Source organism: Hippichthys cyanospilos, chromosome 10 (genome assembly GCF_059441005.1).
Source record: "Hippichthys cyanospilos isolate Australia breed blue-spotted pipefish chromosome 10, RoL_Hcya_1.0, whole genome shotgun sequence".
Lineage (NCBI taxonomy): Eukaryota > Metazoa > Chordata > Actinopteri > Syngnathiformes > Syngnathidae > Hippichthys > Hippichthys cyanospilos.
Window position 1 is genome coordinate 21636602 of NC_142378.1, and position 26508 is coordinate 21663109.

The 26508-nt window shown below is 38.4% G+C and overlaps 1 protein-coding gene and 1 long non-coding RNA gene across 2 annotated transcripts; both read left to right on the top strand.

The window, feature by feature from the left end:
- The first annotated feature begins 2684 nt into the window (after nucleotides 1-2684).
- LOC148417522 (uncharacterized) lies at nucleotides 2685-6790 on the top strand. Its single transcript, XR_015867046.1, has 5 exons — nucleotides 2685-2825; nucleotides 3416-3578; nucleotides 3667-3859; nucleotides 5479-5556; nucleotides 6289-6790. It is a non-coding gene; the product is annotated as an uncharacterized LOC148417522 (long non-coding RNA).
- Nucleotides 6791-11953: 5163 nt separating this feature from the next.
- On the top strand, nucleotides 11954-25929 carry fstl3 (follistatin-like 3 (secreted glycoprotein)). Its single transcript, XM_088425665.1, has 5 exons — nucleotides 11954-12108; nucleotides 18515-18694; nucleotides 21854-22069; nucleotides 23829-24056; nucleotides 24161-25929. Exons 1-5 carry the CDS (start codon nucleotides 12045-12047, stop codon nucleotides 24211-24213), a joined length of 741 nt encoding a protein of 246 aa, XP_088281791.1. The 5' UTR covers nucleotides 11954-12044; the 3' UTR covers nucleotides 24214-25929.
- Nucleotides 25930-26508: the final 579 nt, after the last annotated feature.

Consider the following 26508-nt stretch of genomic DNA (forward strand, 5'->3'; position numbering starts at 1 on the left):
AGCCGGCCTGGCTGATTGGAGGGAGAGAGACTGTGCTGCTGAGGACGAGACACGTGAAACAAGAGAGTGCCACTGAAGCCAAGGCCAGAGAGTTGCGAGGACAGGTTTTATTTGGACTTTGACCATTTTTGAAGTTGTACTTTTTGCGCCACTTTTGGAATCCCGTGAACAGACTTTATTTCAAGTTTTTGCATTTTTGATCATATATTTTTCCTGCTTTCGTTTGTACTTTGTAAAGAGAGTAGTTTTGAACTCTAAGAACCAACCTGAATTCGATTACTGTCTTTTGACCACCTGTTTTGATGTAGTTTCTTTGAACTTTGATAGACAAAATAAACATTCTATTGAGAACATCTGACCTCTGTGACCCCGTCTGCCCTGTCACACCTCAAGCGACCCCACTAATATATATATATATATATATATATATATATATATATATATATATATATATATATATATATATATATATATATATATATGTATGTATATATATATGTATGTATATATGTATGTATATGTATATATATATGTATATATATATATATATGTATATATATATGTATATATATATATATATATATATGTATATATATATATGTATGTATATGTATATATATATATATATGTATATATATATATATGTATATATATATATGTATATGTATATATATATATATATGTATATATATATATATATATGTATATATATATGTATATGTATATATGTATATATGTATATATATATATATATATATATATATATGTACACACACACACACACACACACATTTAAAATGATTGAGCCTTGGAAAATAGTGCCTAAACAACCACCTTCTGTGTCACGTTTGTATATGAGAACAATCTATAGTGCTTGCTCTCTTTAATCATGCAACGTTTATGATAATTGAACAATCACCTGAAAAGTGATGACTCTGGCAACTTTCTCCACTAGATGGCAGTGATGTCTTCCACATCAGCACAAACATGTTTGGCCTACCGTTCAGTGTTCTCCCCATCTGTCCAACAGTCAGTCAAACATTCACTTTTGTCCAGTTCAGATTGAACGGTGTCGCATTCGATTGTCCACTTTCACGACATCTCATGGAGCCCTGCCATGTAAAAGGGAGTCCCGATACGTGCGGGGGACACATTGATGGCACACCCCACCATGCTGTATTCATTTGAATGGCTCTGGATCTGTGATGCAAACCATATGAGTGAACGGGCAGACACCCAATAAAAGAAGCAGCCCACCCACAGCTCGCGGGTTTGCTTTCTGTCTTTCCATTCCCCTCCCAGGTCAGGCGTAATTCCATCCAGGGCCCTGGGGATTTCAACTAATGAAGGCAAACAATATTCTTCAGAGAACTGGGACATTACAAGATGTGCTGCCTTCAAAAGATAAGGAAGACGACCGTCAAAAAGAACATAAAAAAAACAAACTGTCTCATACAAAATGACTAGTAAATAGGTGAATGAGTGCAGGGGCAGTTGTTTGAATTAAACATGATAGCATGAGCCTCTTGTGTGTGTGTGTGTGTGTGTGTGTGTGTGTGTGTGTGTGTGTGTGTGTGTGTGTGTGTGTGTGTGCGTGTGTGCGTGTGTGTGTGTGTGTGTGTGTGTGTGTGTGCGCGCGCACTTGTTTTCATGACATATCAGGACATTTAAATGATAACACACCTTCTATATGGGGACTCGTGGAAAAATGAGGACATTTTTCACGTCCTCATTTTGCTATGCCGCCTACAGCACTCGAGAGCTTCCCAGGATGCTCCCACACCAAAAATATCCAATGTCCTGAAAAGTCATGATTTTCAAAAATTTTGTGTGTAAGTGTGTTTAACTTTCGACTCACTTTTTGTTTGGTACCCTTGTGGCCATCTCCTGTACTTTTCACACACTTTCGTTTACGTCACTGTGCAGGTCCTCATATGTAATGATTTCCAAACACAGCTCACACACTTTCCCGTGCAGGTACTAATATGTCACGTTTTTTTACAATGACTTACACACTACTCAACATTTGAAGCAGTCAAGCCAGGCCTGCAGTCACATGCTGATCGTACAATCTCTAAAACAAGCACGACCATATCGGACTATAAATGGCTGCATAAAAAATGGTAAGTGCTTACGTTTCCTTCATTTATCAAAGAGTTGAAATTGTTTTTGTTGAATGTTAAAAATGGCCACAAGTATTGTCACGAAATTAGACTGCTAGCTCGCTAGCGGGCTAGCGAGCTAGCGGGCTAGCCAGCAGTTTAATTATGTAACTTGCTAGATAGCTTGTTAATTAGCTTAAAGTAATGTAGACACGTGGTGCCGCAGCGACAATTTTGGAAGACCTTTGCATCCCCAACAACAGTACAGGTTTTTCAAACTATGCATGCACTTTATTTCACCACAAATATGTTGTCTTGAATCATAACTTTGATATCAATGTCAGTACAGATAACCTATTTTAAAAACAAAAATCAATACAGCATTTGTCTTTATTGGCCTTTTTGTCTAGGTAATATTCTGTTAATATGAGTTAAACACAATTTACAATGTTTTATGATCCAAGGCAAAATTAGAATCTCATTGCTTGGGTCCTGTTTCATCCAATATAAGTACTGGTATCTTATGTATTTTTGTGTGTGTGTCAAAATGACCGTTTTTCACTTATTTTTATTATAGATTCACTGGTTAATAACTATGCACCCATCTGAAGATCATGCCACAAAGACGAACAAGATTTAGTCTTGAATCGGAGGCTGCTCATTTTATTTTATCTGGAGTTGACAAGCCTTGCTTTCGAGTCCAGTGGATAAATGACTATAAAGGTACAGTATGCTGTGTATAAAATAATTCTTATGGTTACACATAAAAATGACCAAAGCTGCCAAGAAGCCTTTTTAGGATATTATATTTTGGTAATAACTATCATGATAAACTATAGTGTTATTAATTTTATAGTGATTATATTGTAGAAGAAAATTCATTGAAGTACCTCTTTTTCAAGAGCAAATACCTTTCAATTCTCAACTCTGTTAATCATTTGCATCAACATGTAAATATCTTAGGCAACCATGTACTTAATTGTGATTGGGTGAAATGAGATGTCTTGAATCTCACACTTTCACATCTTTCATCTGGTTGTAGAAAGCTGTAATGGCTGAAAAATCCACAATTTTTTACACAATTTGAACTGCCCATCAGATGTCTGCATTTAGGATAAAGGTGCAAATCGTAAATGGTGTTTTTTACTGAAAAACAATTAACTGGATGAGCAAAGTAATCTGATTACTGGTCTGGGGGAAAAAAAAAAGCTAAATGTATTTGAAAATATCTGATTACCTAGTGCTCGTAAGTCTCATTTGGAGACTTACTCAATTTATTATTTGAGACTTAAGTATGAACTTTTGTGTCCTAGGATGTGGTGTATTTGCCTGTGAACCAATTGAAAAGGGATCCTTTGTGGTAGAGTATCGTGGGGAGTTAATTTCACATGATGAACGAGAGAAGAGGCAGAAAAACTATACTGACAAGCAAAATTGTTTCCTGTTTGATTTTGAATGGAATAGTAGCACATGGTGGTAAGTCAATGCTTATGAAAGACCAAATGGTTCTTTACATTATTGTTTTAATGATGAAACATTTGATTATATACTCATTCGATTTCAGCATTGATTCCTCCCTCAAAGATGGCTCATTGGGTCGACTGGTGAATGATGCCCGCAAAAGCCCAAACTGCAGAATGAAAAAGATGATCATCCAGGGAAAACCACATCTTTGCCTCTTTGCGATTGAGAACATCCAAGCAGGGACTGAAATTACCTATAACTACGGAGACTGTCAGTGGCCATGGCGAACAATTGTAAGTAATATCTAAATTATTGAGTATTAGACAAAAAATATGTTTGTGCTAAGTATTAATGTCAGTACTTAAGTGTGAGATTATCTTGATCAAAAATTGATCATTCAAGTGAATTATTGAGTTTTAGAAGAATCTTAACTGTTTCGTTTCAGTCTGAAAGGACATCAGTGTTTCAGGTGACATGTTTTTTGTCTGAACAAATCTGATGACTGTGTGTTCTAATGTTCCTGTACTGGTGGTTATATAAACTGTAGTTTTCAATTGTTCTAGAATAATATAATGAGCCCCGTCCCCTTTGTAAATGATGTGCCAGTAAAAACATATTTATTATTTTGCAACATCGTGTGGATATCAAGGACAGCACTGCTGGATTGGCAGACTGGGGACAGTGGTCCTCCTTTTAAGAAGGTGGAGACCAGAGGGTGTGTTCCAACTATAGAGGGATCACACTCCTCACCTTCGGCAGGATCCTCCTGGGTTCATGGGAGTTTGCCCATCCAGTCTACATGTCTTTTGTGGACATGGAGAAGGCATTCGACTATGCTCCCCGGGGAGTTCTGTGGGGGGTGCCCCAGGAGTATAGGGTACCAAACCCCTTGTTAAGGGCTGTCCAGTCCCCGTTTCACCGATGTCAGAGTTTGGTCCTCATTTCTGGCAGTAAGTCGAATCCATTTCCAGTGAGGGTTGGACTCTGCCAAGGCTGCCCTTTGTCACCGATTCTGTTAATTACTTTTATGGACAGAATCTCTAGGCACAGCCGAAGCATTGAGGGAATCCGGTTTGGGAGCCTCAGTATTACATCTCTGCTATTTGCGGATGATGTGGTGCTGTTGGCTTCTTCAGGCCGTGACCTCCAACTTTCACTGGAGCGATTCACAGCCAAGAGTGAAGTGGCTCAAATGAAGATCAGCACCTACAATTCTGAGACCATGATCCTTAGTTGGAAAAGGGTGGAAAGCCTTCTCCGGGAAGGGGATGAGGTCTTGCCCCAAGTGGAGGAGTTCAAGTATCTTGGGGTCTTATTCATTAGTGAGGGTAGGATGGAATGGAAGATTGACAGATGGATGGATTGGTGCTGCGTCAGCTGTAAACAGTCTCTATCGGTCTGTTGTGGTAAAGAAAGACCTAAGCCGAAGGGCGAAGCTCTCTATATACTGGTCGATCTATATTCCTGCCCTCACCTAAGGTCAAGAGACGTGGATCGTAACCGGAATGAAAAAGATCCCTGATACTAGCGGCCGAATAAGTTCCCTCAGCAGGGTGCCCGGGCTCTCCCTGAGAGACACGGTGAGTAGCTCTGTCATCCGGGAGGGACTCAGTGTCGAGTCGCTGCTCCTCTGCGTTGAGAAGAGCCCATTGAGGTGGTTCGGGTGGACATTTTCTATAGGAAGTTAAACTGAGGATTTTATAAAAAGCGGTGATGCCTTGACTTACAAGTGCCCTAGCTATTGAGTGTCAGAAAGTCTTGAGTGTGTTTCTGTTGACTTGATATTTGTTGGAATACTTAGCCCAATTCCTTCCCAAATAATGTATAAGGGAAAATGTGTTTGGAGTTTTATTAACTTGACAGGATTCACAGTACAGAATTATTCTCACAATGTTTTCTTTCTATGTTGTAGACATCTCCTGCTGAAATCTGGACTGAAGCTCGCAAAAACCTAGATGAGGTTTAGGGATCCACTTCATCCTTCCAAAAGGTTTATACATTGTATCACTTCTTATCTGTTAAATTGTTTACACCTGTCTTTGACGACAATAGTAGAAGTTAGAAGTCAGTAACATGGACTCTCCATGTGTTCAGTCGTCAGGTCCTCATATGGCTTGGGTCAGAACATCTTGTGTGTGCGTGTGTGTGTGTGTGTGTTTATAATGTTGGGGAAGTTACTTAAAAACTGTGATGCATTATTTATTACTTATTACTATCATTTTAAAGTAATTGGTTACATTACAATATTACTGTATTTGAAATGTAATGCATTACGCTACTATTGCATTACTTTTATATTACACTCATCACCATAACTGGTAATATGGATTTGGCATTCTAACTGTAGCTTGTTACACTCATCTCTTTTTTTTTTTTTGTATTTTAATCCTTTTATAACTTTGTTTAACAGCATAGTGATGCATTGTTATGCTGTGGGCAAAAACAGTTAGTGCATTTCACAATCTCAATGTTAATTGTCACAGTTCATTAGTCAGTAACCTCATTCTCTGCCTAAACAAACCTACTCAACCTTCCTGCCAATCAGCCCAAAACACCAACCGCTGCTACTAATCACCTGCTCCAGAACGCACCAGATTGTCTCAATGCGCCACGCCGAGCTTTCCAGCACGAACACTAACCCTAACCTTGACCCTGTCCTCGACTATCCGCTAGCACGCTGATTACACTTGATTACCTGTGCTTCGACCCTGCCTGTGCCCAGCTATCAGCCAGCCAACTTCACCAGCCTGCCTGGGTCTCTCTACCTGCTCCCCACCAAACGACTGCCTCACACGCTTCGGCTTTGCCGGACCCTGATGCCCCTCCACAGCGGCTCATTCCCATCAACTCTCAAGCAAGCAAATATCCTCTCGTCAATAAAGATGCGACACACAGTGTCGCACTGTGCGTGCTCTTGGGGCCTCCATCTTGTTGCCCTGACAGTTAATATTAAAATTCAAGATAAGTTGGCTCAGTTAGAGACATGTTTCAAAAATAGATTTTTTTGGTGGGGCTAACGTTAGCAGCTAGCCTTTTGTATGCTTCATCTTGATACACATTGACCAGAACTGACGAACTGAAAGTAATGGTCGTATGTCCATCTTGTGTACATATTGTCCATATTCAACCTCCTGTTTCATCTCAGCTGTCGTAGATCAGCAAGTAAACATTTTTCCCTGGACTTTTATCCTTCAATATTGCAGTATTTTTGGCGAATTTGGAGGGGGACCACAACTTTGAGGCATTAAAAATGCATTGTAATGCATTACTTTACTCTCATTTGTAATGAGTACAATATTACTGTTTTTTGGTGTGTAATATATTACCGTGTCACAGTTCCATCCATTACAGTAATTACATTACTTTTGTATTGCATTAAGATTCAGGATTCAAAAGTTTTTATTGTCAGATGTATAGTGTTATTAAACCACACAAAGGAATTCTTATTCTGTTCACTTCCCGAGCTGCAGACTACATTCCATAATCGAGCAGGTAAATAAATAGCAAAACAGTTTGGAAATCTCATACCTAGATTGCTTTTATAATAAAACACTATTTCAAGTGTAAACTATCCATTTTAATCATCTTTAATCATGTACAGATTACACTTTAATTCAATGTCCAGGCTGCTGCTAATATGACTGCAGCTGCGCAAGACTTGAAAGGAAAAGGGGAACAGTTCATTTCTGTACAATGTACTGTGTACTTTAAAATAAGGTTTAATAATTTAAGATTTAAGTAAATATGTGTACTGCAATATTATTTGCCTTAAATAATATGTATAGCATGAAGCATGAAGACTTTTCACGTTTTAAAAAAAACAAAATTGTTTATCTTTTTTAATGTGAAAAGTGGGAGCATTACTTTGTGGATTTTCAGCTCTCGCGGGTGGTTCGGGAACGTATCTACCGCGATACATGAGAGTTCATATCATTCTTGGCACAACCATACTTACCAGGAGAGGACGGTGAAGTGACAGGACCTTGTTGGCTGCTGGGCCTTTCCATTTTCGCTACACGTCTTTAGAATTTGTTATTTTCTTGGTCACTGAGGTCAGACTGAGTCAGTTTTGCAATTTTGCAGGGTCAATATTGACTAAGTTCTATCAATTTACCAGCATTGACAATGCAAATTTGTAAAAGTGAGATACATTCACATTGAATATTATTCCTTCTGAGGATTTAAGCTCCCCCTACATAGAAAAACACACAGGCCTCGCGTAGTAATATTAATCTCAACTGCTGTGCAGTTCAGCTCACAGTTCAGATACAAGTGGAAGAGTAATTGTGTGTTATGTACCACTTTCAACATTTTCCTCTAACAGGTGCTTGTCTACCAGTATTTGGCATGCCAGTGCACTAACTCAAGATACAAATATGGATCTAAAAAAAAGAAGCAAATCTTTGTGGTTTTGAAGGTAAATGCATTCCAAATATTCTTGGCATTAGCACTTTGCCTTGCATACATTCACTCCAGCCCTTGATCCTCCAGCCCAGCCCACCCTAGCTTCCTTCCCACACTTTTACTTACCACAAGAGTTGGGGAATCAGTGTAACCACAGCACTTGGATCAGATAACACAAGCACAAGCAGACTGTCAATAAACTACACTGATTCTGGAATGCTCTGATCATTGTAGGCACTTGATATTCATTTGATTTGACACATGGATGGTTTTAAAAAGTTCCCCAGTTATAGAGCATGAGATCATTGGGTCTGGTTTCGATCACAGAAACCACATTAAGAAGAAGTCAGAAAACAGGTCCATAAGTGTTATGACAATAACAGAATTTTTGGCCGTTATTCACCACTAATCTGGATTTGAAAGGCAATCATCATCTATGATCGGTTCCTGCAATTCCTAATAAGTGTACTTTGTGCATACCGATCTCCTGCATGAACTTGGGTGAGTCCTTTATGCTTCCGCCAAGTAGACCATGAGCCGTTCCTTTGCTGCATTTTAAAGGAATGAGTAGAGTCACATAGTTTGGCCATTAATCAAGTGAGATCTCTTCACTGCCACAACTGATTTCCAACCACCAAAATACTAAAAGTAAAAAAATATATATATTCCCTTGCGCACAGACTTTATACTAGACTTGGCATGAGAATAGGGCCAGATGACTTAAAGTATGGTCACCATTTTTTTTTTTTTTTTTTTTTACCATCAACTGCTCCAACATTGTAGGATTGAATTCTTTGGACAGAAGAAAACTTTTGTCAACTTGTATCAGAATGACAGAGAAGGAAAATCGTGACTCATGACACAAAGTAAACCACATCAGGAGTCAAACTCAGAGGAAAAAGGATTATGTCATGAAAGTGGAATGGGCTCACGGGTGTCTAGTAATGATGAATCGTGTTAAATGTTTTTGAAAAAGCACACATTCAAGCACAGTAAATTTATTGAGTGCAATGAATAATTGATTAATCGACAGCTAATCAGTTATTAAATTAATAGACAATTATTTTTGATAATCGGCAATTTTTTAGATATGGGTGGGGTTTAAAATGGTCAGAATCCTCAGAATTTCAGATTGTCAACAGTAAACATTCTCCAATCAGTCTGTCTTGTTTTGAATCAAAATGTTTTCATTTATTTTGGAAAACACAAATCGGCAAATTAGCCTAAAGCAATAACTGAGTTATTTATTTTATGCATAAGCAATTTGAAGCATAGTCGGTTTTGAATAAACTGAAAGGAAATTACATTTTGTTTTCAATTTGATTCACCACCTAATCATCTGTACCTGTGTAAACCCCCCCCCCCCCCCACACACACACACACACACACACGCACACACATTCTGCGATAAAATTGTCAAGCCTTGACTGATCCGTGTTTATGAAAAGGTTTGGGACCACTGCTTTAGAACGTTCAGAAATTTGCCATTTATGTGGAAATCTTTCATTTGATAAAGTCTACATTTCATAAACAAATGTTCATTTTGGATGGTTACATTTACACCTAATAATTAGAACTTCAGAAAATTTCTGTATTCTTCAAGGTACATTAAATACATGTAACCCCTGGTAATTGGTAATTTGGTAATTGTGTCTCTCTTTTTTTCATTGTGGTTCATTAAACCCTTTGACTAATGCCCCCCCCCCCAAAAAAAAGAAAGAAAGAAAGAAAAGTTATGGCATACTGTATATTACATATTTATAGGTTTAGCATACTTGGAAAATGGTTTTAAAAACTCCCACTTCCATGGATAATGTTACAGGCCTTAGGATTTTTTTGTCCCATCAGTATTGTATAATAATAGTAATAATAATATAAACGTGCCATGAAGTGAAAATGATCACCAAACGCCTACAATACATAGTAATCAGCATAATCTATAGTAACACACATAAATAGCACATATTTTCTAAATATTGCCACAGTACTCAATGGCTAATTGACAACGCAAGCTACCTTGTTGACGTTAGGCCCAGCACTGGCTTCTTATGTATAATTATTATTATATATAAACTAGAATCTATAAATAGGTGTGTAATAAAACACTGGGATGTTATTTCATCTTGTTGCTACCATTCCTATACCCCCTACTATTTTTTCAAAAGCGCATGGATGCATTGTCCCAACGGGAGTGAAAGGGTTAAAGAGAAAATCCCTGTTGAAATGACCCTGGAACTGTGTATGACTGAATCAATCAATCAATCAATCAATCAATCAATCAAATTTTATTTGTATAGCCCTAAATCACCGAAGTCTCCAAGGGCTTCACAGATGAAAAGAGGTCATGTGGAGACCTCTTTCAAAAAAAGAAGTCGTAAAGAGAAATCTTTTCAGTGTAAGGTACACCAAAGCTCCCAGAAGGGGAAGGAAAAACTCCAATTAGGGGAAAATCGGAAACCTCCAGAAGGGACCACAAGTGGGAGGAGCACCCTTCCAGGCCCACAGGTTGAAGTGGATGCTGCATGTACCAAATACAGACATACACATAAACAATATAAATTACAGAAAACATATGTGCTGTATAGTGCAGTGATGTCTTGACAGCAGGCAAAGCCATTGAGCAGGAAACATCCCACATTCCAGCCAGGTGGACTGCAGACGGCCAAACTCCTAACCCGTGATGGTCGACCAGCGCAGGACCCAATGGAGGCAGTCAAGTCAACCCTCACCATCTAGCTAGCCCCCTCTCCCAGCCGGAAGAGGGGGGCAGGAAAAAAGAAAAAAGAAGAAGGCTGCAGACAGGCTAAATTAACTAAATGCTTTTGAGTGTGTTTTGATGTGTTTTTAGTCGGGATTTAAAGATTTCTACTGAGGTGGCTGCGCGAACTTCCATAGGTAGGGCATTCCATAGTACTGGCGCGCGAATGGAAAATGCCCTTGATCCCGCAGACTTCTTTTTAGCCCGTGGGATCGATAGCAAACCGGCATTTTGCGATCAAAGTTGTCGGGACGGAACATAAGGTGATACTAAGTCGACGAGATAGGAAGGAGCTAAACCGTGTAAAATTTTATAAGTAATTAACAGCACCTTAAAATCACATCTCACGTGTATTGGAAGCCAATGCAGGTCAGCTAGAATCGGAGTAATATGATCAAACTTTCTCGTCCTTGTCAATAGTCTCGCTGCTGCATTCTGTACAGACTGCAGGCATGGGAAGTCCAGAAAACAAAACGTTACAATAGTCTAGGCGCGACGTAACAAATGCATGAATTAATGTTTCTGCATCGCTAAGTGAAAGAATAGGGCGAATTTTAGCTATATTGCAGAGGTGAAAAAACGCCGTTCTTGTCAAGTTATTAATATGTGTTAGAAAGGAGAGAGTTGAGTCAAATATCACGCCGAGATTTTTTGCAGAACTACTTTGGGAGATAATACAGTTTTCCAGGTTCAATGTGGTATTCTTAAGCAAGTGCTGATGATGAGCAGGGCCAATAAATAACATCTCAGTTTTACTAGGGTTGAGAAGCAACTGGAAGACATAGAGGGGGAAAAAAATCCACTCTCATGATTTCAGGCTCCACATTCAGTGATTACTAAGAAATATCAAGTGCATCCTGCAAACTTGAAGTACTTCATGCAAACAACTTGATTCATGCCGCTGTTAAGTACAAAAAAATCCAAGCTGCCTTGGTATCCTCAATGATCCTGCGATATGGCATTTACGAGGTCATGTAAGTGACTAACCTCTGGTGCTCGCAGGGATAATTTCCCGACTCTAGAAACTGAGTCAGCATTAACGTGTCATGCCTTCTCCATCTTATTACTAGCTGAGAGCGTCGCCCATCCCAGCAGCGTAATTCCATCTAGGACAAATATTTATCCAGAGGAGGAGGGTGGAGAGGAAGAGAAGAAGGGGGAGGGTGGGGGGGTACAACATCACTTAACCACAACACATTCATTCACTTAAGGAGCGAGAGGCTTCTACAACAAGTCAGTGTGAGAAGACTGGAGTCAAGGAATATCACTTTTACTCATTGTTGTGACTTTTGTTTTTTAAGGGGTCAGAGGCCAAGATGAAAACTTTTGTGGTGCTAGTAGTTCTCACTTTGGGTCAAATTGGGAGGAACCCTGTCAGCGGTAAGTGGACTTTGGATTAATAATTTCTTGAATAGGTGTAGTTTTCGCCCTTAATGGCGAGGAAAACAAGCCCCCAAAATGTCCATAAAAATCACGTCAATTATTAAAAACAACAGATGGACGGAAGAAGCTAGTTGAAAATATGCTAACTGTTGAGAGGTTTCAAAGTATTTGGCTTGGAAACCCGATATGTGCCACAGGTGAATTTTTGTATACATATCTGTTTCACTTCCCCGAGCAGCAGAATCATTCCATAATCGAGCAATGGATATACAGTGATCCCCCCCATTTCGCGGTTAATGGGGGGCTGTCAACCCCCCGCGAAGTCTGAAACCCGCGAAGTAGGGTATCAGTTCCTAGATTTCTATGTACGCCCCAATATGGCCGCAGTAACCATAAACAATCCTTTTTTGTGTGTTTTGCCTAGTTTATTTCCTTTCTCCAATTATTTAATATTGCATTATCCTTATTAACATTAATAACATTATTGTATATTCATTAAGAAACTAATATTACTTAGTTTGTTGAGAATTTGTTCTCATGACTGGTTATCTGCACCAAGACTCCGGTGAAAGAGTATGTTACGGGTGGTAGTATAGTACCATCTAGTGGATGTTTGACATAACTGCATGTTATGTTAGTCGAGCAACCTCCTGACATGCTTTGCGGCAGCGCCGTTGTTGCTATACTGTGAGCTGAGCCGAACAGTAAACTGATGCTCGAACAAGCTATAAGTGTGGTGCCTTATTAATACAACACACACAAACAGAGTACGCTAGTCATCATGTTCAACTTCACATTTATTTTGGCTCATGTGTATCATGTAGTATCTGTTGAATAATAAATCAACAACAATCTTAAAGTCAGTAAACTAACATAAACACTTAATCCATGAATTTACTGTAATTTTAGCCGACATTAGCGGGTTAGCAACAACTAACAACTACTAACTATAAAATGCAACCTCTGCACAAACTATCACATAAACAGAATAAACACTCGTTGCTTACTAAACATAGGCAGTAGCGTGCGTTATCAACATAAATGATAATAAACTATAAATATGAGTTTACGGTGTCATTCACTACGTCACCGTGACGAGCCGAATAAGAACGTAAAACAGGAAACGGAAATGCAACGCAACCCGACAAATTAAAAGCAAACATTTCAAAATAAGATAAAAAATGTGACGAACTCTAACGCTTGAAGAATTCTTAATAGTTCTTAACTAATATTACTTCGTTATTTGATTGATACAGTACTGTATAATGTACTTTTTTGCTTTTTTCAATTTTTGTACATTTTTGCACATTTTTTAAATGATTTTTTATTTTGAAATATTTTTGATTTTTCCTGGAAAAAAACGCGAAGGACTGAGACCACGATATCTGAGACCGCGAAGTAGGAGGGATCACTGTATAGCAATAAACAAGAAACAAAGAAAAGGTGCTAATAATGTAGTGCAGCATATCATGTAGTGCAAAATTTTAGTGCAAGATATTGTTTATGCATGCAGTAGGAGAATTACGCAATCCAGTGCTTTTCAAACGTTTCAGAGTGAGGGACCTCTTTCATATATCAATTTTTCCAAGGAAATGTTACTGTAAATATTTGCAGAAACAAAACCAATTAAGCCAAACATAAGATCTTTTTATATTCAGCAACACATTCAATTTGACAAGTATATGTGTTACTTTCATCCATACAGAAGTTTTGAAAATAATCACTGCAGATTAAACGCCTCCTTATGACAAACCGGGTCAATTTCCCCCCCAAAAGGTTGATTCCAATAATTTAGTAAAAGAATAGCGTGATAAAACAAAATGCTGCTATAGCTTTGCTGGCTTCATTGGCACGCATATTGACAAATTTAAAAATGATTACATTTTAAAAATGTATTAAACTGATTGAATTGATTGATTTATTGAAGAGTTATGAATACGTTTATCATTTAATAGAAAATAAAATTAAATATATACATTTTTTTATGAATAGCCCAATATTCTGTCCTTCCTAGATGATGTAATGACTTCTATCTAGGTCAGGGAAACTCATTTCAAACTTACGTTCAAACTCATTTTAATCGTCGTCAGAGAGCCGTAATTAATTTTAAGTGTTTGTCACACGCTCACCTAGTTTTGAAATCAAAGGCATGTAAAATATTGTTTTTTTTTCAGACAATTTGCAAGTTCAGTATTATAGCCAGAAGTAAGCAACAAATAAGCAAATGACTGGAACTCTTCTTTAAGTTCGTTGTGCCAGTATTTCAGCTCTCACTCACTTATATTGTAAAACTGTCAAGAAAAGAAAATACACCAAAAATAACTCAGGTAAGTCCCATATGCAAAAATTGTATATCTTACTAAATATAGACAAATTGCGTAATTTTAATCAATCATATAACTGAATTAAGATATTCCTTTCACTACAAAACGTTAATCAGATGCAAACGAGTATGATTATCAATGCAATCATTTGCATATGCAAACATTTACCAGAAGGAAATACCTAACACAAACGAAAATGCTAATGAAATAAACACATACAAGGCAACACTAAATAAAATGCTGAAGATGAAAAACTAACATTAGCTAGCATGTTATATACAGTCACCAGTTGGTCCAAAAAATGACTAATTTTGGGCATATTAGCAAAAATTAACACATACCAATGAAGAATTTATGAAAATGAATTTACGATGGGGATTGTTACTGACTTAAAAAAAGCATTTGACACTATTGATCATAAGATATTAATGGACAAATTGATCATAAAATATTAATGGACAAATTAGCTAGGAATGGTATACGAGGTGTAGCGTACAATTGGATAAAGAGTTACCTACATGATAGGAAACAGTATATACAGTTCAATAATGGAAAATCAGATCAGCTGAAAACATCTCATGGAGTCCCTCAAGGGTCTATAATTGGTCCCAAATTATTAATATTATATATCAACGACATTTCCTGTGCTTGTAAAATATTTTTAAAAAGTACTCTAAGCAGATGACATTCCTTTATATTGCTCAGGGAAAAATCTGGAACAGCTCTTGAACATTGTGGAAAACGAATTAAATACATTGAAGAAATGGTTTGATGCAAACAAATAATCTTCAAATTTAACAAAAACTAAAACAAAATGTATTATCTTTCGTCATACTTGATTCAAAACTATGCTTGATGGGCACATATGAAGAATGTTAACAGAAAGATTTCTAAAACTATGGGTATCCTCTTCAAAGCCAAAGAACTCTTAAACTAAGTCATTTTATATATATACACATATATATATATATATATATATATTCTTCATTACTGTTATTATCATCATTATTATTGTTGTTGTTGTTGTTGTTTATTCCTTTCGTTTTATTAATTTTCTTTGGGGTTGCACGTCTATCTTTATGGTTGGCCTTTTGGGGGGGGGGGGGTTGAAGAGTAAAGTTTTGTTGAAACGGCTTTGGACCTGCACCAATCATGTTACTTGCTTAAATCGAAAATCTATAGATAAAGTTAAAAAAAAAAAAAAACAATAGTCTCGGCGTGACATAACAAATGCAAGAATTCTTGCTAGGAGAAAGAATAGGCCGACTTTTAGCGATATTGCGAAGGTGAAAAATTGTCGTGTTATTATTATGTTTCCGAGAAGAGAGAGTTGCGTCAAATATCACGCCAGGGTTTTTTTGCAAAAAACTTTGGGATCCAGGTTCAACGGTGTATTCTTAATCAAGTGCTGATGATGAGCCAGGCCAATAATTAACATTTCTGTTTTACTAAGGTTAAGAAGCAGAAAATTGGAAGACATCCTTTGTTTAATCTCGGCAAGGCAGGCCTCCAGTTTACTGCATTTGCACGGATCTGTTATTTCTAAAGGCATGTACAGTTGGGTATGTAAAAACCACATCATCCTTCTCACTATGTATGTAAAATCAACAACGGCCAGAGGCGGTGCCAATATAACAAAGATCAAGCACAAACGTATGAACTATTATGCTACGTGCACACCGAACGCCGAATCATTCGCCGAATTGCTACGCTCATTCGCGGGGCTTTCTGTCGCTGTTGTACTTTTTGTTCACTTCTTTTGTCGCGCGAGGAGAGGGTAGTGGAGCGAGCTTGCTGTGCACTTTACGATAGATCCGGAAAGAAGAGCATTGCTGAGAACTTTCAATTGGCTACTTGTAGGGTAAAGGTGTACTTTTTTAAGGTTGATTGACAGCTCTTTGAGAGTCATAATCATTGCTGTTTCTCATGGGTGCAAATACTTGTGAACCCTGGTAACTTACAAATAAATCGTTAAAAAAAATCATACAATGAGATTTCCGGGTTTTTTGTTTTTAGATTATGTCTTGAACAGTTGATATGCATTTATGAGGAAAATTTCAGATTTTTCCCTAGTATCTAAGTAGGAGAACTTGCAAATTCGCAGGGGGTGTAAATACTTCAATATATATATATATATATATATATATATATATATATATATATATATATATATATATATATATATATATATATATGTGTGTGTGTGTGTGTGTGTGTGTGTGTGTGCGTGCGTTGTGTGTGCGTGTGCGTGTGCGTTTGTGTGTTAAATTAAAAAAAAATCAATCAACCAACAGCAACTGCTCCACACCATCTTTCCCCAAAACAAAATACACAATCAATAACACCCAGAGGCAGCACCAAAAAAACAAAGACTAAACCAAACAAAGCACAAATCTTTGACTGTTAAAAGATTAATTAAATCAGTTCCAAAAACGCCCAAATTATTTCACAGACCCCCAGTGGGTCCGTGGACCCCACTTTGAGAACCACTGACATAATCTACCAAATCTATAACCTACTCATAGGCCAAATCTCCCTGTCAGTGCATTCAAACTATCAAAACTATTTACTGTCTATTCAGGCCTAGATGATGCCAGAAGGGGCATGGATGACCACAGGGAAAAGACTTTTTTGTCATATGAAATGTAATTGCAATAAAGTAAGCTTGTTCCTTTTTTTTGTTTTGTCTATAGCTTCAGGCAGTTTGATGAACTTAGTTATTTTTTTCTGTTTCAGACTAAGCTTTTTCCACAGTATCTAGTTACTTTACCTATTTTCCTATCTCCTAGCTCTACCTAAATATTACTTACATACTTCCTCATTTCACTACTTACCTCTGTACCTACCTACCTACCTATCTTCCCACCCAATCCACTGAGCTACCTGCCTTCTACATACTCTGTACCTGCAGTATTTAATGTGCGTACATAATCTATCTTGTAATACTCTCTTCATGAATTTACCTCATCTTTGTATCCATCCATCCATCCATCCATCCATCCATCCATCCATCCATCCATCCATCTTCTACCGCTGTCTTCCGGGGTCGGGTCACGCGGGCAGAAGCTTGAGCAAGGAAGCCCAGACTTCCCTCTCCCCAGCCACTTCATCCAGCTCTTCCGGAAAGATCCCCAGGCGCTCCCAGGCCAGCCGAGAGACATAGTCCCTCCAGCGTGTCCTGGGTCGTCCCCGGGCCCTCCTTCCAGTGAGACATGCCCAAAACACCTCACTGGGGAGGCGTCCGGGGGGCATCCTAACCAGATGCCCGAACCACCTCAGCTGGCTCCTCTCAACACCGAGGAGCAGCGGCTCGACGCTGAGCCCCCCCCCCCCCGGATGACCGAGCTTCTCACCCTATCTCTAAGGGAGAGCCTGGACACCCTGCGGAGGAAACTCATTTCGGCCGCTTGTATCTGGGAACTTGTTCTTTTGGTCACGACTCACAGCTCATGGCCATAGGTTAGGGCAGGGACGTAGATCGAGTGGTAAACAGAGAGCTTCATCTTTCGGCTCAACTCTCTCTTCACCACGACAGACCGGTGCAGAGCACGCATGACAGCAGACGTCGCACCGATCCGTCTGTCGATCTCACGCTCCACCCTACCCTCACTCGTGAACACAGGGGAATCACACTCCTCAGCCTCCCCGGCTGGTCTATTCAGGGTTTCCAGTGAGGGTTGGACTCCGTCAAGGCTGCCCTGTGTCACCAATTCTGTTCATTACCATTATGGACAGAATTTCTAGGCACAGCTGAAGCGTTGAGGGGGTCTGGTTTGGGAGCCTCAGCATTGCATCTTTGCTTTTCGCGGATGATGTGGTGCTGTTGGCTTCTTCAGGCCGTGACCTCCAACTCTCACTGGAGCGGTTCACAGCCGAGTGTGAAGCTGCTGGGATGAAGATCAGCACCTCCAAATCTGAGACCATGGTCCTCAGTCGGAAAAGGGTGGAATGCCCTCTCCAGGTCGGGGATGAGGTCCTGCCCCAAGTGGAGGAGTTCAAGTATCTCGGGGTCTCATCTCTGTATCTGCCCACATATTGATCAGATGACCCATCTGAATTCTAATTTGCCATTTTTTCAGGAGGGATGTGCTGGCTTCAGCAGAGCCAGCGGTGCGACATGGTGCTAATGAGAGGGGTCAACAGAGAAGAGTGTTGCGCAGGGGGTCGGCTGGACATGGCATGGTCCAACACAAGCCTGCCCATGAATGAGGTCAGCCTGTTGGGCTTCCTGGGTATCGTCTCCTGTAAACCCTGCAAAGGTAAAGGGGCACTTTTTAGGATTGCACTTTTTACTCAAAGGATATTGAATTGCATGGCATATGCCAATATTATCCCTGGCCAATATCAAGCCATCCGTTTTCAATATTCACAGGGATGTCCTTCTTAGGGCTGCAGGTAAAATGGAGCCTATGCCAGCTAACTTGGGTGTCAGGTGGGGTACCTCTGGGCTGCTCGCCAGCCAGGGAACATAAACACACTTAGATTTGCTTTATAATTAAACATAAAGCGAGGAAAAGATGACCACAACACTGGGTACACTTGCACAACCTAATGAGATCTCCAAAAATATTCAAATAACTTGAGTTTACTGTGTACTCTATATCAAATTTTAAAGGACAAAAATTACACAAACACAAAACAGCTGGACGGAGCGAGAGGCGGCGTGGAGGAGTCACTAGAGCTGGAACATGCTCATGACAGGTGACACAAATTATACCAAAAAACAACATGAACTCAAAAGCCAAATAACTTAAACTAGACAACATAAACCCACAACAGGAAAAATCCAGACAAAACATGACACCAAAAGCAGGCAAGACTCAACAAGATTGTGCGCTAAATTACAAATTTCCCTTTAATATAAGAACATGATTTTCTTTCTTTACCACTGGCTAAATATGAATGTGATAAAATGACAAATACATAATAAAAATGAACATATAAATAAATAAATAGCTTGACTCACCCAAACAGTTCTTTAGCACTTATTTTAAAACAAAATCCTTTCTGCAGTCAATCCTTAGAAAGTCTTCAATGACTTGCTTGAAGAGTTTATGCGTTTCATTTCCACTAACAAATCATTTTGTATTGACATGGACACCAAAGATGAAAGAGGTGTTGGTCCGATTTCCATTTTGCTTTTCCTCAGCCATTGTGGGTTAGGGTCAATATAGTACCGCCTTCCTGTAGTGAGCATTCAGTCACGTCACATTCAACATGAAGCCACTAGATGGCAATTTTATGACTCAATTGGCTATTACAACTGTCTATTTAAGTATACAGGCCACTCACATATCCATCTTTGCTTGCGCAGAAGCCCACAATTATTGATGCAAATGCCCTGGCTTCTGGCTCAGGCAGATTTCATACAGCCTGGTGACACAAGTTAGCTGAATTCTAATTGGCTAAAAACTCTAACATAAAACTACAGCACTGCAAGGTGCTTAACCAAATGGATATACTATGACACAAAACAAACAGAATATGGAGAAGGATTTCATATATAAAATATTTATATTGAGTAAAACTGAATCTAAAGTGAAATTGACTTTATTATAGTTATTATAATTACTATAGGTTATTATAGTTATGATAACGTCAGGTTATTTTAGGCCTGCAGAGAAGGCCTTGCTCTCCCTGACGGTCCACCACTGACTATAATACAATAATTGCTACAAAAATATCGTCCCGTATGCTCTATAAATTTGTGTCAAATTGATTTATTCAAAGAAAATGTAGCATAATAATACATCTAATATACTACAGCAGAGTTGTACAACCACAGTAAAACAACAACCACAAAAATAATATGTTTATGGCATGTCAAAACAGCAGCATTATCTTTTTCATCCACCCTTCTTTTTGATCTCGTGACATTGTGCAAGTGTACCTATAGCAGTGTTTCTTGATTATTTTTGTAAAGCCCCCTTCCCCTGAAAAAGAAAAAAATTCGCACCGCCTCACTTGCCACCATGACTATTAATATGGTCATTGTCTATTAAAAAAATAAAATAAAAATAATATATATATATATATATATATATATGTATATATATATATATATATATATATATATATATATATATATATATATATATATATATATATATATATATATATATATAATTGCGTCAAAATTGTATCAATTTTAACATTAACAAAAGAAAAAAAACAAAATATTTCAACTTTCAACAAATGCTAATTTTACTTTTTAACAGGGTTTATACTGTTTACAGGTGAGTCTGAACCACAAAAAAGTAACTTAGTGTATCAAAATGCCCGAAATAAAAAAATAAGTAAACCTAATTTAAACTCGAAAGATTTTGACCAAAATCTGAAGTCGGTATACTCCACTCCAAACTACCCTGAGATGTGTGTTTGAGTGTGACTGATTGTTTGTCTCTGTGTGCCCATCAATTGGCTAATAACCAGTTAAGGCTGTACCCTGCCTACTGCCCAAAGACAGCTGGGATAGGCACTAGCAAGCCCACAACCCTTGTAGTTTAGAAAAAAGATGGATGGATGGATGAACCATTTGATGCTGAAATAATCAAAAATGTAAATTTAATGTAATATTAGCCCCGGAACACCAATATCCTAAATAGGTTTACCTGAAGTAAAAGGTATTGTTAGGATTTTTTTTTTTCTCTAAATCACATTAATTAGTATTAATGATTGTGATTTAGAAAAAAAAAGTTGTCAGCTTGGATTTAAAAAGTTCATAACTCCCACACAGACAGCCACTGCACCACTCCAATTACACTTCACACAACTAAAGCAAAACTGGTTGTTCCCTGGCTGGCATCGCATCAGTTTGGGAAGGACCAAACTAAAGTAACCACAAATAACATACTGTAGGTCCTTGTGAAATTTGTTTGTTTTTAAGTTGTGCACTCTCGCCATTGAACACAATCAAGTTTGTGAAGTAGCTTGCTACCAAAAGGCAACATGATGCGAGTTTCCCACCACCACACACAGGCATTTACAAAGTGTTGTTCAATGTATGAATCTTTACAAGATTACTCTAGATTTACCTGAACGGTTGAGCTATTTTTGGTTTTCCAGCTGTTTTGATTAGGGTTGCAGGTAAATTGAGTTGAACCTAAATTAATATGGGCAACATGTTAACCCAGTCATATTTTAACTCAATCGCAATATGCAAGAAAAAAAAATCCCTTTCACAATTTAAATATTAGACACAACATATTTACATAGGTAACTTGAGGTAGGCTGTTGTGTCCCAGTGACACTTTTCTCTTGGTTTTGCATCCTCATGTCTTTATGACCCCTTTTGGATGCCATTGATGCCGAGGTGGCCTAAGCACTCAGTAAAGTTCTCTCATAAAATTATTTACCCTAACTGTACTTTGTTACTTTCAACTAATGCATAAAAGTGACTGCAACCATTTCTTTTGCAGAGACGTGTGAAGGCGTGAAGTGCAGCATCGGAAAAGTGTGCAAAATGAAAATGGGAAGGCCACAGTGCATTTGCGCTCCAGACTGCTCCTACATCAGATACATGCATGCCGTGTGCGGCAGCAATGGGCGAACGTACAAGGATGAGTGTGTCCTGCTCATGGCCCGCTGCATGGGACAGCCCGACCTGGAGGTCATGTATGAGGGAGAGTGCAAAAGTAAGCACGTGACATTTAGGGTTGCATTTTTTTTTTTTGTGTGGTCTATGGTGTCCCTATGAGAACACCTAAATGCAATAGAAATTACACTAGTGTCTTATCTTTTGCTTTCGGAATCTCAGTGCTCCATTTTGCCTGTGTTCCCGAATCCGCGACGCATAAACTTCAGCCAGGAACGCATACTTTCAAATCAATTTGCGTCCCTCAAACTTATCTTTTTTTTTTTTTACATCAAAATATCATTGTCGATCTACTCTTGTATTCAACAAAAATTGACTTACGAACATTATTTACAACTTCATCCGCCAATTTGTTTTGATCTTGCAGGAAAAAAAACGTCAATCAAGAACACATCTTTCTTTACAAAAATACTCATACAGGTGAGCCGAATTGTGAGGTATTGATCAAATAGATGACAATTCGATCGTTGTCACGACCACCGGGAAAGACTTCAAAATAAAATCACCACAATGCTGTTCGTTTAACACGTTACTTGATTTCTCACGTTTTATAATATTGAAGCGATGTCTAACTTCTTTCATAACCAGGCACGTCACCAGACAGATGCCACCACCGCACATGCCACCACGGCACATGCTACATTACAGTACTGATCTGCAGGGATTGGGTAAAAATTTCACCAATAAAACCAAATTCATTTCAGAGTGCGCATGCTGCATACTACTTAGTATAGTAATTCGTTGCTACTGTATTCGTTTCACATGAACAATGCGCAACATGGCTAATTAATATGGTAATTGATTCATGATTTTACGTGAGAGCAAGAGGAAATCAGCAGTAGACGAAATCACTGCAACAAGTCGTTAAGTTTAGTGACAACAACATGTTAAAAATATTCAAATGAATAGTTCAAATGAAACTCAGACATGGATATCAAAAAGTTATTCGCCCGCAGCAGCGAGTAATGGAATCAATGAAGTCCTAGCTAGCTACGCATCTCAAGTCTTTATTAAGTTGCTAGGTTAGCTAAGTTAGCTCACGTTACTCCTTGTGTCAAGACAACTATATTAATATGTTGTACGAGCTGTCGGGGGAATTTGCATTGAGTTTCAAAAGCAGGAAATGATTGTCATTTTGAGAACACTGCTTTAATCTTGTATTCGTTGACAGATAGAGCGTCTGGATCAGGGGTGTCAAACTGTTCTGGCCCGCAAATGGGTTTAATCCGGACCGCGAGATGATTTAGTGTAGTATAAAAATTGAGCTGACATTTTTAATATATAAAAAAATAGAAAAGGTTTTATGATTAATAGTAATGGTAATATTTTATGGTTAATAGTGATGTTGTTGTTTTAAAGGACATAAATGTCCATGATTTTATCGGAATAGATTTTCCACCATGCGCCTGCAATCTTAAACGAGTTTGACATCCCTGCTCTGGATAGTGCAGTGGTTCTCAAATGGTCTACCTTCAGGAGGAAAAATATGTTTCCCTATCATCCAGTTGTGAGACAAATGTTTAAACCATTCACATTTATTTCGAAGAAATTTACACAGACAAAGATCTGGGAATAGGGTTCCCAGTTTTTAGAAACTGCTTGACTGCTTAACAACTCTGATGACAATTTCAGCTCATGACAATTGCCAATTCATATAGCACAAATGCAATGTTGAAGAATAAATCAGGAAGAGGACCTGATGAATGTGAAAACAATTCTGTGCAAAAATAACAAATAAAAATCACAGTTATATTATTTTTCAAAACAGTTTTACTTTACAGTTTGATTGTGATTGGCAGAGTCTTGCTCCAACGTTGTGTGCCCGGGAACACACACCTGCGTGACGGACCAGACAAACAGTGCCCACTGCGTCATGTGCCGTGGCATGCCCTGCCCTAAACCACTGCCCTCTGAGCAGCCCATCTGCGGAAATGATAGCGTTACGTACCCCAGCGCTTGCCACTTGCGCCGCGCCACATGCTTCCTCGGCCGCTCCATAGGAGTACGCCGCTATGGCCACTGCAACAGTATGGACATCCATCTATCCATATGTTTTTTTTTATAGCCATATTCAAACAATATTAACTTCTTCAATGGCTTCCTTATCTCATCAACACTCTTCTCTTTGCAGGTCCTCCAAGAAAAGTGCACATGTTCGATGGCATTGAAGAAAATGCTGTCTAGACGTAGTCAAAACATGCCTAAGCTAACTTCTGTTGTTTTTGTGCTAATCATCTCTCCCTTGTGTACACAATATACTTGATGTTGAAGCAGGCTCATGGCGTAGGGGAGGAGCCAGTGAAACAGTCATGGCTGGGCTGTGCTGAATTGTATTTTTACTTTTGTTCGTGAGTTATCATCTTTATTCCATATTCCGTATTTATGTATTTAAATTGACTGACATGCCATCCCACAGACAAACATATTTTTGCAACTTGTTTGACTCATGTCCTCACTTCTGCATTGTTCAAACATATCTACAATTGTCAGACAGAAGCTGTACAGGGTAGTTGAAACGGGTGCTATATTTTGTTTATATGCAAAAATCATTAAAATAAATATATATGAGGAATTTGAAGAAATCTTGTGGGATTAGGGATGCAAGTAGGAGCTGTGAACGTAACATCATTCCAAGTCATGAAGTATCATCCACATCATAAAACAGACTAAATCATACTAGATGTAAAGCTATTATCCAGGCAAAAGATGTTTGAAGAATTGAAATGATAAAGGTCTGTCTTTATTCACTTCTTTTTATTGACTGAATAATTCCATCAATGTTCCGTCAAAGTTTGTTATTTTACAATTCAGGTTTTATTTAAATGATGAAAACTGCTTTTGGTTTTGTTTTGTTTTTTGTAGAAATTGGTTTTATTTCTACCCCCCCCAAAAAAAAACAACCAAAACAAATACAAACAAACAAACAAAAACATGTAGATTAGCAAGGGATTTAAAAGTGTTGACTGGGTTGTTTCCTTCTTGGCCTTATATTTGTGTTCACATAGCCCCGAGCCACAAATGATACAAAATGTTAAAATCTGCCAAATTCACCCATTAACTGCTCTGGATCGAAATCCCATGCTATGCCTCTATGTGTAAAAGGGCTTGTTTGTAAAATAAATTTAAGTTATTTTGGAACAGATAAACACATCACGAACAACAGAATGCTGTACAAGGTGTGTTCATATTGTAAATAGAGTATGCAGTAGTCCTGCAACTATTTATTGGAGAAGTTATCAATCACTATTTACGATGTGATCCTTATAACAAATACATGTATCTTTGCAAAAGCTGAGGAAAAAATATATTTATTATTCTTAGTTTTGTTTTTCTTTGCCATTGCATTTTTACAGCTCAATTTTATGGAAAACAGTCTTTTCCTCAATAAATCAATGGATTAAATCTGGGCTGCTGGATGGGAAGCTAAGACCAAGTTTAGAACTTTGTCAATTTCAATGCTGCGCTGTGAGAAAGTTGTTGAGTTGTTTTTTTTCTTTTTTAACAAAACTAGATTATTTACACAAGATGTAATTGCTTGTTTGATTTTCCCCGTGTCTGTTTAACTAGGGCATCTAATAAGTTATCCAAAAAAACTTGCATTGCATTAAGCTGTTCTTGGTGTTCTTCAAAAATTCCTCCTCTGTGGAATTTTGGCCTTTGTTTTTGTTTTGTTTTGCAAATACAAGCTGTTGTAAGATGCTCTCTTCTTTTTTTTGAGGGGGGATATATTAAATTAATCTGAATTTTGCAAAAGAATGTGGTGGACAAAATGTTTCGTCTCAGAATGGACCACAATAGTAAGCACTTGATGTCATGCCATCACAGATGAGTCAGGGCCCCAATCTAAGTCTGTGGTGAAAATTGAGCACAAAGACCCTTTTGTGTGTGTGTTTGTGTGAAACTGACTGTGAGAAAACAGTAATAAACACATCCTATTTTGCACTGCCTTTTCCACATCATAAGTGTTGTTACTATTTGACATGCTGTGTGGCACAGGGACAAGAGGGAGGACCCAAGAGCATGCAAAGACAGGTGAGTTGAGTTATAGTCTCTTTATAAGGAGGTACCTGTTGGCTTGAATGTTGACGGGGGTGGACTGCTGTGGTGGGCCGTCAGGACCGGGCAAAGTCGGCATGTGGCAAGTTGGGTTGGTACACAGGCTAGCTTGTAGAGTCTGGGAGATGGTCGAGGACAGGCAGGGTCAGAACACGGATGGCCGGTAACAGGCAGAGTCAAAACACAGGCAAGCAGGGATGGTCAACGGGCTTGCTCAGTGGTCGGCAACTCAAAATGTTGAAAGAGCCATATTGGACAAAAAAAAAAACAACAACAACAAAAAAAACAAATATATCTGGAGATGCATAAAATTAAAAGCCTTATATAAGTCTTATAATGAAGGCAACACATGTTGTATGTATCTATAATAGCTATATTAGGGCAGTGGTCCCCAACCCCCGGTCCGCGGACCGGTACCGGTCC

Coding starts and splice junctions, on each gene's coding strand:
- fstl3 (XM_088425665.1), top strand. CDS start 12,045: ATGAAAACTTTTGTGGTGCTAGTAGTTCTCACTTTGGGTCAAATTGGG. Junction 22,070..23,828: donor GTATGAGGGAGAGTGCAAAA/GTAAGCACGTGA, acceptor TGTGATTGGCAG/AGTCTTGCTCCAACGTTGTG. Junction 24,057..24,160: donor CCGCTATGGCCACTGCAACA/GTATGGACATCC, acceptor TTCTCTTTGCAG/GTCCTCCAAGAAAAGTGCAC.